The sequence below is a fragment of the Lonchura striata genome, chromosome 3 (assembly GCF_046129695.1).
Source record: "Lonchura striata isolate bLonStr1 chromosome 3, bLonStr1.mat, whole genome shotgun sequence".
Lineage (NCBI taxonomy): Eukaryota > Metazoa > Chordata > Aves > Passeriformes > Estrildidae > Lonchura > Lonchura striata.
The window spans coordinates 46,040,060-46,054,476 of NC_134605.1; the positions used below are offsets into that span (position 1 = coordinate 46,040,060).

A 14,417-nucleotide genomic window follows, 5' to 3' on the forward strand; every position below is an offset into this window, starting at 1 on the left:
GTGATGACTCGCTGGAGTAAAGAGCTGGAAGAGGAAGCATTTGGATTATGTGTATCTAGAACACCTGCTTTCAGTGTTGTGTGCACGTTGCTATCACTAATAAGTAGTTTGCTTGAGGAGGTGAATAGCTGTCGTGTGCAGCTGAAGGTTACAGTCACCTACAATTCCACAGCAGTGCCCAGCCAGTCCAAAGTCAGTGCTATGCTTGTTTCTCCATGGAACACTTCTCAGAGCACACAGATGCATTGTTACCTGGTTGTGCTGGAACTGTGCATTCTGTTGTTCATTGCCTTCTGATCATGCTTTTCATTTTCCTTGGGTGGCTGTGGAATGCACAGACTGGGATGGGTGATGTGTCTGAGAGCTCTGCAGTGTTGAAACATGGCTCCCTGATCAACTTTGCCATGTAGCATCAGACTATCCATGTGGTGCGTAAAAAGGTTTTTCCCTTGTATTTAGTGTTTGTTTTCTGACAGGCTCTTTGTGTCATTGTTCTTTAGTTAGTGAAGACTTTCTGAAAAGTGCAGAATATGAATCTGTGTGACTCAAGATAGGCTATTTTCTTCAAGTTTGGTTTTCCCTTTTTATTCCCCCCCCCTTTTTTTTTTTTTTTTGTTGCCACCTGTCTTTAGTATTGCAGATTGGTATGACATTGTTGTAATGTCATAGCAAATTATTTTGATGACTAAGTTAGAACTTTTTGGGGAAGGAGGAGGAGGTAACATGGTTATTGTACTAGCAGCTGGCTTCATAGTCCTGTGTTGAGAAATACCAGCTAATCTGGTCCTTTGGAATTCCATCTGTTCTGCCTGGGGTTTTCTTTCTCTAAGGAGAATTCCATTGGAATAAGGTTGAATTCTTAGGAAATTACTCCTCCTACAGGATAAAACTAAAACATGTACAATTAAATGTGTTCAGACCATTTAGAATTGCATGACCAGAAAAGTAATCTCTTCTTCTCGTCCTAAGACAAGCTCAGCTATGCATAAATCATCCTGAAAGATGTTTTCTTGTGCAGTTTTTGCAGACTTAAAAGGATTAGGCTTCTGAACTGGTCTATTAAAAAATGCTTTATTTTCTGAAAACTTTTCCCCAACTGTTTAATGCTTATTTCTTTAATGCATTAAGAACCAGTATTACCTGTCCTCTCTTCCATGTTTTAGTGACAAAAATACCAGTGTTGCCAAGTTTTCTCACCATCTGAGCAGACTCCATCCCAGCAGTATTCCTGAATCTTTCATTTTATTTTTTTCCTGTAGGTATCATCAGTCTTTTTGATCTCTTTCCTTCCCTTATGCAAAATGAGGGGTCAAAATGGCTGAAATGCACTATTGCATTTTGCATTGGTGATCTGCAACCAAGGAGATAGTGTAGTTGTGATTCAAACTCAGAGTAATCAGAAGTTTGTGGCCTTTTGTTACTTCTGTCACAGTCTCTGTGTTCAGATGTCAGAAGCTCTAGAGTCATTGTTCTAAAGTGGTACTTCAAATTTGGTAGTTTGTTGACTGGCTGATCTGTCAAGAATAGAATTAACAGTCATGGCACTCTCAGTGTTCTGTTGTTGTCTTCTATAAAGTTGTTGAAAAGTTATTTAAGCTCTTCAGATCACAGTTCTTGCATGTTATATATGTGGTGTTTCTTAAATCTTGTGCATCAAGGCTTCCATTTGTTGTCTGCAGGGACTTGGAGAAGGAAAAACACCATCTTAACTTTTTACTTGACTTCTCTGTTGTAGCTTTTTTGCCTTCTAAAGTACAGAAAGAAAAGGCTCTGGGGCAACTAGTAGTAGTAGGGCTTCTGTCAAGAGTCAAAGTGTGTTGAGTATGTTACTCAGATGCCTATAATAAAAAAAAGTCGTATTTGATTTTTCTTTTTTTTTGTTTGTCAGATGTCTAGGTTCATCTTAGGAGATTGATTTGTGGACCCCATTATCCTGTTAACATATGGTTGCCTGCAATTATATGATTCTCGTTCTTGATGACCCATAGGTCCTTCAAACCTAGTCTGTAATCTAGTGTCCTATTCTAGTCTGTAATCTAGTGTTTATCCCAACAAGGCAAAGGAAAGTTGAAGTAAAGTTTGCAAGTCAAGAAGTATTCTACAGTTTCCCTAGGGCAGAAAGCAGTTTGTACTGGCTAAACTTCTATTTGTAAATCTGCAAAATAGATTAAAGTATGTGTGGCACCTATTCCTGTTGCACAGCTGAACAGTAAATTGGATGCAGTGAAGCAGAACTCTGCCTCTGTGACCTATTAAAAAATTGAGATATTAAATTAAAGTCTGTCCTGAAATCCTGATTTATAGCATATGGAAGTTGAGGAAACCTTCCACTAACTACAGTATTTGTCATATAAAACAAGAGTAGGAATTTGGATGTGCAAGCATAATTTATAAAGCTTAATCTTTGAATGTTGAATTTTTTAAATGTGACACACTCTGTTCTCTGCGCCCTTTCAGAATTGGTATATTGTCAGGACACAGTAGAAGTACAGAGTCAGCATTATATCTTTGAGAGGTAATTATGTATAATCAGATTGTGAAAAGCACAGCAAATTACTTAGATTAATAATAACTCATGTGTTATTTGTTGCATTCCCTGCAAAGAAGTAAAATATAAAGCATAAAATATAAAATCAAGGAAAATACTTGAAAAAGGTTGCCTGTTTTTGTCATGAAATGGAAGAGAAATACAAATGTCATAGTCATAATGTGATGAGTTTAAACACCTCAAGCAAATACTGCTGTATGTTTCTAAACAAATGTATTGTGGTATATTGCTACTTTATTTATCTTCACCTTTTTATGTAAAGGACTGTAGCGGGAATAGAAGCTTTAGTACTGTGCTTTTTCTTGCATGGATAAAGTAAAACACTTGGGGGTAAAACACTTGGTATAGAAGAGAGTTGATGTATTTGCTTAACTTTTGAAGGCTACAGTTACAGCCCTTTGAACTACAAATTATGTTGACCTGACAGGAAAAGCTATGATGATCTAATATCAGAAGATAATAGGAAGGACTGAACCAGTTTGAGATATCTCATAATTCATTATGTAAAAATATCTGATATTTTTCTCCAACAGACATTTAGTATGATGTGTATTATAGTGTTCTTTGTACAAGAGCAAAGAGACCTTCAGGTCTCTTTGGTCGTATGACTTGAGGAAATAATTCATTTTTAGCTCTCTTGATACTGGAACTGCTTATCATTTCTTGATTTGAAACCAGATTTAGAAAAACACTGCTGAGATGCTTACCCACTTACCAGTCTTCTTTAAAGAAATGTAATGGAATAATGTATCTTAAAGTACTTCTGCAGCACGATCAAGTTGAATATCTATAGGAATCTTCTGAATACATAGTCAGGAAATGTTGGAATACCGAATCTAATGTGGAGCCTATATTAGGCAATTCTATAATGATGGGCACAGAAATGCAAAGTAACTTAGAGCTCTGTGTGACACTTATTATCCATAATTACCTTTCATGTGATCTGACAATGGAGTCACATCTTTCTTAGCCTTCTGTGCCAGTTGTTTCAACACCACCTGGACTAGAACAGTAAGTTCCACAACACTGTAACTCGGAGGCCTGAATTAAGAGAACATTTTTTGGGAACATCTCCATAGAAGACAAATAAAATATAACAGAGTTGAAATTTGATTTGTTTTAATGAACATGTCCTGCCAACCCAGAAACTTTGGAAAGGGTATGGGAAAGTGATTGATTTTCATTAACTTGTAAGCATTTATTAATAAAATATCTTTTTTTGTTTGCCAACTATGTAACAAAATAATCTGCGTATGCCACACACTGCACAGAGAAAGAAGGGGAAAATGTTTGCAAAATGTATTGGGTAAGCATGTGTATCAGGAAATTTAGCAGTTGCTGTATTCCTGTTCTTAATCCTCTAGCAGTCAGCATCTGCATTATACATGTGTGCTTGCTAACTGAGCTTAATTGGTTTGCAGGGAAGGGTATGATACATTAGATCCTTAACTAAAATTAAGTATGTCAGCGACTTGCCCCAAACCAGCTTATATTTTGTTGCTGTCAGCATACAATAATTTTTGTAGATAGGCTATCTTGAACACTTTTCAGATGTTCTCTAAAAACCTAGTTTACAATGTTAGAAAATTGGGCCGTACAAAACAAAATTGGTGGTCCATTTCAGTAGAAAGTAGCCTTATTATGTTGTTTGCTTCTGGCTGTGGAGGTACAATGTTAGAATCTTCTTTAGCAATGCTTTTTTGAGACAACTCTAGGACAATGGTATCCAGCTCTAGGAGAATTCCAACTCTGGAATTTCCATTTTGATGGGGTGGTTACTTTAGGAATAAGGGCTAGAAAGAGAAAGAAGGAGAGTGTATTTATATAGCTTCAATCTAACACCACTATTTTTAACCCAAAAAGAAACTTTATTTTAATCAAATGTAATTAAGATTAGGAAATAGTAATTTAGTGCTTTAAAACATAAACACAATCAACCACTTGCTTTCCCCACCAAATGCTCTGGGTTTTTATACATAACATAACATAATTTTATAGATTATGTTACTTTTGCATAGAGTACACAACAAAGCTATTAGGTCTGTATGTATGGTCTTTTCCATCCTTGATATTGGCCTTCAGGGATTTTTCTTTGTTAGCTGCGATTTTGCATTGTGAACTTCACCAGTAACATATGCACGTATTACATTTTTCGGATTTAATGCCTGACTGGAAGCAGTTATTACTTTTCACCTCTACAGCTGACTGTGGATTACAGCATGGGCAGCGTTGCTGGTATACAAGTAAAATTGCTTTACCTACACTTACCTTCTCCATATGGGGACAATTAAAAAAGGGTAACATGAATTAAGTTTTTTTGAGTGTCTGATTAAACCCTATGCAACCACCTGTTCTTTTCAGATTGAGATACAATTTAATTTAGTCTAGTTAAGTTATTTGCATGAAGTAAATGGAACCAAATGAAAAGCTAGCTTAATTCAGGATGAGTGTTTGTGGGTGGCTTCAAATGATTCAGTTCAATTTAAATTCAGGAATTAATTTAATTTGATGAACTTTTCTGAATGTCCTTCTGTAGCAAACTGCCTATAAGAACAACTCCTTTGGTAAACATTCCTGCTTTAATGCATGCATTTTTGAAGTCTCAGCCTGTTCTGCTTCCAGTTGCATGCTTCATTCTATAGTTTTATTGTTCTATTTATTGAATTTTATTCAGTGTTCAGTATGGCCTCTTTGTAATCATTCATTTGAAATTTATTATTGGAAACTCATAAATGAATTGGCAGAATGCATAGGGAGATGCTATTTTTTCTATTCTGAACCAGAAAAATCCTTGCTATGAAATACTCATTGCAACAAAATTTTCCCTTTAACTTGAACCATATTTCTACAAAGATTCTCCAGCTGCTGATTGTGCTACTTAGAAGTACTGTGATTTTTGGGGGCTTGTTAATAAGATCTTTAACTATTACTTCACAGAATTAGTCCTGTAAAATTTTAGTTAATACATATTAAGATCTAAGAAACACACTGTTTGCTTTGCTGTGTGTAAGGTATCATTGATTCCTCCTAGACCCTCCTTTCTTTGAAATACTGAGCAGAGCTATGGGGCAGCTGTCCCAATAACTAATTTTTCCTTTTACTTCTGACTATTTCCTGTATATTTTTATATGCTTGCATGTTAGGGTAAGCACAGAGCACTTAATTGGCAAGTTCATAAAGTCTATTGAACTCAGCATAAGATAGTGGTAGTACTTTCTCTGATAAGCTTCAGCACTCTGCTTAGTCATCATACTTTTATTATCTTCTGTCACAAAGTCTTCCTTGCTCACAAAAGTCTCAGCAAGTCACCACACCTTCTTCTTTTAAGAAAACGTGGGTAATTCTCTCCACAGCTTTTACAGGGAGCAGCAGTGAGTAGGCACTAGCTTTTTGGAAGTAAAATCTTCTATTTACACAAGACTATACTTTTCAACTGACTGCAAAAACACTAATTTGTGAACTATATATACATAATGACTCTGAAGATAGGAAAATTGTTTTTCTTTTGTTTACTTATTTCTTTACAACCTTCTAAGCAAGTTGTGCTAACTAGAGTATGTGCAGTGTACACATAAACAAATTAACTCAAGTGCTAGGGTACACATTCATTAATTGATTTTAAGCTTTTCTACTTCTTTGCATTGTATGACTGACCTATGAAAGAAATACTAATTCCTGTGTACTTCATGTGTAGTTAAAATAAAACTCCTTCTCTGACTATTGTTACCAGGACAGGAAAACAGAAAAGGGACATACACAATTATTATAATTAAAATAATTTATTTGCTTGCATTTGCAATTCAAAATAAAAAGTATGCTGGGGTTTGATTCTGTTTGTGTTCAGGGACAACAGTTTGTGCATTTAAAAATGATTTTCTAAAAGGTTCTGTAGGATAACCCTAGTTCTCTTTTTGCTTTTTCTTTTTGGTAGGATGATGAAGTGGTTCTGCAGTGCACTGCAACTGTTCACAAGGAGCAACAAAAATTGTGTCTTGCTGCGGAAGGATTTGGCAACAGGCTTTGCTTTTTGGAATCCACATCTAATTCTAAGGTACCACTGAGTGTTTTAATTGTCATTTCATGTCACAAAGCAAGGATCGTTTTAACATTGCTTGCTTTGATGTAATATACACAAATCTGTCAAGGAGAAGGAACAAATCAAGTCTATAGATAATAAAAGGAATATTTAATGCCCATTCTAAGATTATTTCTTTGTCCTTTGGCTGGACTCTACTGTGGTGTTTTCTGTTTTGGGTTTACTTTAAAACTAGTTAGCTGCAGATGGCCACCCCCAACAATATGCTTGTTATTTTAGCTCGTCTGAAGTCAATTGCAGTAAGCCACAGAACAACTTTTGTGTACTGCAAATTGAAAGACAAGTTAATTCCTCTGATTTTGACTCCACAGATAAAAAAGCAATTATTATGTTTGTGGTAAGTTTTTATTCTGTGGCATTTATATTGAAATTATTATTACTTTGAGACCTGATTCCCTTATTGGAGCATAGTGCAAGTATCAAAATTACCTCATCTAACACATTTTATCTAAACCTCCTCTAACTCTGGTATATATGCAGTAGATAGTTTGAAAAAAAATAACTTCGCTGTTTATTGCAAAGAAGGGATTTTGTTTCACAGTCACATATGCTCAAATAAATGTTATGAAGACAAGAATGGGCCTACTGAGGGCAGAACTGATTTTGTGGATGAAGGAATGGATATACTTGCATGTTTTATTCATAGAAAGGGAAGAATATTGTTTTACATATTTGTTTTTCCTTTAGTTAAAATATAAATATTTGGTAAGAAAATATAATAAAGGTAAGGCATCTGGAAAGACATCTAGAAAGATTTAGAACAAAAAATGATGGTTATCTTGCCAGCTTTCATAACATCACTTTGATTTTCTCTGATACTTCACAGAGTAATTCTTCATTTTCTGTCTCATCATTTTAAATGCATTATTCATAATAATAAATTTTTCACTAGGATATTAATGATTCATTATAATAGCAGTGATCTTGATGAAGTAATTCATGCTGCTCTGTTTTAAATGAGTCTTTTTGACAATAAAAATGTGCTAGGATAGAAGTGGTTGTAGTTCTAGTTGCCTGTGAGACCTGAAAGATTTATTTAATGAATTTGTTATCATTCAGTAGGTTTGGATATTAGATCTATAGTCTCTCTCTCTCTCCATATAAAACTCTTGAATATTCCTGTCTTTAAGGAATACAGTGTAGATTTTATATCAGTTATGTACGCTTGTTTGCTGATGCTGCTTTTTCTCCTTGTTTTAGGAAACAATTTGTATTCTGCTCATTCTTCATGAGTTTGGGGGTAAAAAAATCAAACAAAAGAAAGCCCATGCAGCTGATCTGTGTTTTAATTTTTAAGGTATGGCAGCTGCTAGGATGAACTCATCTGAAGTCATTTGTAGCTATAAATACTGAGGGAGCCATAAAATTATCAAATCCTTAAAGCCTATAAATAAACTAAAATTGCTATAAATAAGACTAAATAATTTTTTTATTTCTCATGTCTGTATCCATAGCATGTTACTATTACATTATATAAGGAGGAACGTAGGAAATATTTAAAGATGTGTGATAATTTTAAAATAGTTCCAACAGAGTTCTTGAGCCTGTTAAAAAAAAATTCTTGAGCCTGTTAAAATGCATGTCTTAGAGGCTGTTTTCCAGTTAGAGTGGGATGTGATGCACTTTAATGCAAACAGTAGTGGGGCATGTAATTTACAGGCAGGGATCAAGGATGGGATGCAAACCCAAGCACCAGTAATAGGCTGAACATGAGTAATAGACTTCAGCTATCATTCTGGACTTGTATTTTTGAGAATGCTTGTTACTATGCTGTGCTTTTCTCCTATATCTTTCAGGATGAGGGCCCTCATGGTGTAGCTGATGTTTTATTAGCACAACTTCTTTGTGTGCTCTTTCCTGCCCCAGGATCACTAAATAATTCACACTACTTAAGTAAAGGTCAAATTGAAGATATGTCTTGATAGAATAATTTGCTAACTGCTGACTGTTAATACTTATCTCTGTAGAGCAATAACACTGGGAGAAAAGGCAAAAGATGCATGTGTAGGCAAAGTAAAACAAGGAGTTCATTCACCTGTTCCCATGAGCAGGCAGGTGTTCATCCCAAGGAAAGCAAGGCTTCATCTTGCATCATGGTGGCTTTGAAGGCAAAAGCTATAATTCTGATCTCCCACTGCTTCCTTTTTCAGCCCCCCTGCTGAGCACAAGGTCATATGGTCTGGAATATCCCTTAGGCTTGTTGGAGTCAGCTATCCCAGCTATGGCCCGTCACAACTCTTGTTGCCTCCCACCTGCTCACTGGTGGAAGGGGCTGAGGACCAGAAATGGTCTTGACTTAGTGCAAGACTGCAAATTGCTCAAATTGACCCCATACCATGAAGAGCAAGATAACAGATTAGCAAGACATCAAGTCTAAATTATGCCTAATTTTACTAATAGGAGACAGTCCCCAATATAAAACATACAGGCTTGCTCAAGATATACTCATGACTACTTCATCTCTAGAGGTGTAGTAGCTCAAGACAAAATATTTCTATTTCAATTTCTACCAATTTCAAAGCAAATCTGTCTCAAAACAGATCTTATTATAGAAATAGGTTGGAAGTGCCAAGTGTGTAGCAATATTAGATTTATAAACCATCAAAAATTTTTAACATTGAGAAAGTTGCAGCAGCAAGAATAATAAAAGCCAAAGAATATGTGCTGAAGACAAAACTTAAAATGCTTTCTTTCCTTATCTCATGCAATTATTTCTTCAGCAAGATTTGTCAAATCTATGGCATGAATTTTTATTTCATAAGTAAGAAGAAGAAAATAAGGGATGGCTGTCGGAAAAAAAAGAAAAAGTCTAATTGTTATGGTTTAGCCCCAGCCAGCAGTCAAGCCCCACAGAGAGTCCTCGCTCACTCCCCCAGTCGGATCAGGGGTGAGACCAGGGAGAGAACCAGAAGGGTAAAACTGAGAAAGCAGAAAAGGCCTTGGCTCTGTGGAAGCCCTGCTCAGCAATAACAAAAACATTTCTATATCAACCCTGTGTTCAGTACAAATCCGAAACACAGCCCCGAACCAGCCACTGAGCAGAAAATTGACTCTACCCCAGCACACACCAGCAGACCTGTAAACTTCCTTTTCAGCGATTGTCTATAGGTAATTCTGTTTCATCATTGTGTGCTGTACTTCTAAATTAATCCATTTTATTAAAACATAACTTATCTCAAGATAAGTGAGATCTGTTTCTTTCATTTGAATGTTAGTTACAAAGGATTATATCATCCTGCTAGTGAAGTAAATTTTCTTTAGACTTAAATAATGCATGGATTGCTGAAAAGGAAACAAGATGGAGCTGTGTTTTAAGAACTTCTGAAAACTGTTCCTGTCCAAAGTCCAGAATTTGACTTTACTCAGCTCTGGGTCAGTCACTAAGGTGGTGTTGATCCCTTTAGAATCACTGCACAGGAGAACACTGAAAGCTGTTATGCTTTTCTAAATGGCATACGGGTTTGGGTGTTTTCCCTGTTTTTATGCAGGTGGTAAACTCATATAAATTCCATCATTCCCCGAGGTGTGGACCTACTTTACATCATTAAGAAGAACAGATAAAAATTATGTGTGGGTTTTTTTTCCCTCTTGCAGTCTCTGTAATTTGGACTTGAGAGAGGGAAAGATAATATGGTGAGGGTTTTTGAAGGTCTAAAAGGGTTTCTCAAGTTGTTTTTTTGGTGTTTTTTTTTTTCCTTTTACTTTTTAAAGAAGGCAAGAAGGCAGTGAAGTGTGTAATCCTATTGTTTGATATTTTTACATATAGTAAGTTACAGTGCTGAGACTAGAGTCCAGAAACTGATAATAATTCTATTTGTAAAGTTAAGGAGGTATTTCACATGGAAGTAAGACTTTAATAACTTATTTTCTGTTTTGCTTTTGAAGAGTCTCTCCTTCAGAGAGCAGAAAGTTTCTTCATGTGTGATGCTAGACTGGTGTAGGCCAGTTGGTTGGGAATTTTGACTCCATTATCCAGAGTATGTCACTGATGCTCTGTTGTTTGTTGGCCCCTGGATATTACTGTTGTGTAAGGGAGTAGAAAATAAAGCCTGATGGTTGGACTGACATGCTGCTTCTTGTGCTGACAAATACAAATAATTTGATTTTTATCTTTGTCAGATGAATTGGCTGGAGCTGGACAGGGAAATGGAGAATGGGGGGAGGGGACAGGAGGAGGTTGTACCTGGCACAGACAAGGCTACATGAAAGTATGATTCTCTAAGTATTTATACAAGCTGTTTCCATACCAGCAGTCAAATTATGTATGGATGTGTCTGGAGAAAGGTGTCATCCTGAATGGTGGGACATTGGCCTGAACTCCTGTACCATGATTGCCTCTGAGAGAAAACTCTTTTCTCTGTCTTCCAGAGTGTGAGATCTGAAGGCAAGGGTTGCCTTCTTTTTTTGTCTTTTACAGCAAACATACTCTCAGTGGCCAAGACAAATAATCTGTCTCTAGAGAGACTGAGTCTGAAACTCTCTCTGACAGCTGAGAAACAGTATCTGCATTGTGCACAGGTTTTGATTGTGTAAATCCAAACGGATAAAAAAAGCACATGGTGTCCTTTAACATGTAAGTAGATGGATGTAAGTAGATGCTTTTTGAGCAGTTACTGACATAATGAAACAGTGAGTTTTCTAAAAATTAATTCACTCTTAGGAATTAGATCAGTGTTCTTTGCTTGTGTTTACGTTGGATCATTCTGTGAATATGCCGTTTAGTAAGGTGGTTGGTTAGAATTTTTTTTAATATAATTGCTAGGGTTCATTTCTGTACATGTGTTTCCACTTCATCCTTTTATAATAAGTCAAAAATTTTGTCAGGGCTTTGTAGCTACACCTCTATGGCCATTTAAATTGCTTTTGTGTCATATTTCCAGAATGGTATTCCCATTTAATGGTAAAGATAGCACATAATCTTATATAATCTTATGTTCAGAGGACTCCATTTAACAGACTTTGACTAAAATTGTTGATTTCAATAATTTAAATGAAGAGAATTTATGAATACTCACAAATTACTTGGCCTACTTGACATACATAAGTTAGACACAGGTAGATGAAGTCTTCATAGATGTAGATAAGGCAGGATTTTGGTCAGAGTCATTCTATCCCAGCAAAATGCTCTCTAGGAATAATGTAAATAAAAACAGTGTGTTTCACAACATTGTATGCCTTTTTATGCAACATAAATATTATCTTTATTATATATGTATATCCAAATCAATTTTTACTTCTTGTATATATTATATAAATTTTGAGCCTAAAAGCAGATTGTTAGTTATGGCCATCAGACCTGATTGTAATACTTGCAATTAGTCCCAGAAACCAACAAAAATATTTATTGAGACGGAAAGTAAATAATTTAAAATTAATGTGAAAAATTTGGACTATGAGAAACACTGTCAGATCTCCATGGCTGTAAAGCAGCAATAGAAATATGGCTTTATAGCAGCTGAAAATTGTGAGCATTTTTACTAGGCATAACAATACAGTTTTGCATGTTCATACTGTCACCTGTAACTCAGGTAGTTTTTAAAAAGAAAACAAAATGTGTGATATTGAGCAGGTCACCACAGACTAAACAGTGTAATAATATTATATCTCCTGTTGAAGCAGATAGTTGAAGCTTTAAATTCACACAGGAATGGATTATTTCTGATCTTAAAGAAATATTTTTTATCAAATCTAGTTTTGCTAGAGAGATATATTGAGTTTTAGCTTAATAAGGCATTATTTGCTATGAAATATGAATTTAAAACTCTTCCTATCTTCAAATTGTACATTCATGAATGGGAAAGAGTTTATATTTAAATGACACTCATTTACTTAATATTTTTAAAAGTAAGACATTATTATAGGCCATTTCTCTGGTTTTGGGGATAACCCTGAATGCTTAATACTAGTAATTTAGAGCCCATGGAGTTTTATAATAAAACTTTAAATGTATTCCATACTTGGGATTTTCTTGTCAAAATGTATTTTAGAAATATGTAACACTGTAATTGATATAGTGCCTGGGAATAAAATCTCCAAAGGAAAGTTCTGAATTCCTAAATTTGCTGCTAGAGTTCATGACATGTAACCTGAACATACAGTGACAAAAGCTGATAGATGGAATCTAGGTAATATTGTAGGTCAGTTTAGTTGATGATAGTACTCCAACTGATGGCACTGAATAAAAGGATAGTACATATGATATCTATTCATGCATCATGTCTGCTGTCAACTAAACAATGCAAGAAAAATTTCAAAATATCTTTTTTTTAATATTAATGAGTTGTTTCACACTATTAGTAACATAGGTCATCCATTCAAGAAACTTAAATTTATATAATTTATGAAATTTAATGAATAATACACGAGTTGCAATTTTTCCAGTCAAATATGTGGTTTGCAACTTTCTTCATTATCTAAATGTATGTTAAAAAAAAACAAACCCTAAGTTTTTGAAAACTCACATGTAATGTGGCTATTTTGGGTGTTTTTTCATTGTTTGTGTAGGTGTTTTTTGTTGTTTTTTGGTGTTTGCATTTGTGTGGGGTTTTTTGGTAGAACGGGTGTAGGAATTCCACTTCTAGTCTAAAATAAAAAAATAAAACCTGAAAAATCACATTAAATAATTTTCCTTTATAACTATATATCTCAGTAACTGTTCAGGCATCTTATTACTTAAAGATTAAAATGTAAAAAGAAGCAGATATTATGCTGAAAAATCTTGTCTGAGATATGGCTGTAACACTACCACCGTGATGGAATGAAGTCAGATATGTGGTGTACAGTCCTGTAATTGGTTTGGCAAGTTTTTAGAGGCTTCTAAAAACCTGCCAGTTTGCTGTGATTTATTTTCTGAGTCCTAACATTTTTAGCTCAGTTCCTAGTTAAAAGGAAAGTTGCTATCATTGCATGATTGGTTTATCTATTTGCATTTTGAACAGCCTTTTCAAAGCAATTCCCTCATCCAAGTGCACAGTTGATGGGTTTTGATGGTTGGGTTTGTCTTTTGCCCCATTTAGTATACAAGTCTTGTGACTTGTAAAAATCTTAGTTCTGTATGTTAAAGACTGCAAACAGATTACTTGTCTTTACCAAATGCACTAACTATAGTAAAATACAATAAGAAAGTCCTTGAAAGATAAATAAGTGATAAATAGAGGAAATCAAAAGTATTTTGAGGTAGGAGTTCTTATTTGGATACCTTCATGTCTGATGCAAGTTAGAGCTGCTGGCTTTTCAGTGCAAGCTCACTTACCCTGGGTAACCCAACATCACAAGGTTACACAGCTGGCATGTTCTGCCAAGTCCCCTGGAGTTCAGCATTTTAAATAGTTTTCTCTGAAGGGTTTAGAGTGACATGTACTTCATTAGTACATGCAGAGTAGTTACAAAGCAGTCCTTTGAGTTTTAATTAGACTGATATGTAGCTGCACATCTGAGAACCTGAAAAAACATTAAATAAATCTGTGTTTCAAGCTAAGAACACATAAAAGTATAAATGCTTATTTTAAGCCTTTTAGAGGTATGTTTGCCTAAAACAGTAGTTTCAGATTATCTTTGTACCCCTTCTTTGCACTTCAAGTCATGGTATTTTGTACTCATTATTTTTAACAACTGTTAGGCTAAATCTGGTTCAGCAGACTCTTATGAATAATCCTAGCCCAATGGGCTCTCAGAAATTAGGGCAAAGAAATATGTGCTGTTAATGAGTGAATCTGTGTTTATTTGAGGTATCCAATATTGATCATGTCAGAAACAACATGGAAAAAAAGAGTA

The 14,417-nt window shown here is 35.1% G+C and overlaps 1 protein-coding gene across 6 annotated transcripts in view; it reads left to right on the forward strand.

The window, feature by feature from the left end:
- Nucleotides 1-14,417, forward strand: part of RYR2 (ryanodine receptor 2) — a 381,271-nt gene that overhangs the window by 87,910 nt on the left and 278,944 nt on the right. For all 6 annotated transcript variants that reach the window (XM_021527067.3, XM_021527070.3, XM_021527068.3 and 3 more), the window contains exon 2: nt 6,480-6,599. In XM_021527067.3, the coding sequence (XP_021382742.2) occupies nt 6,480-6,599 (120 nt within the window). The remainder of the gene's footprint in view (nt 1-6,479; nt 6,600-14,417) is intronic.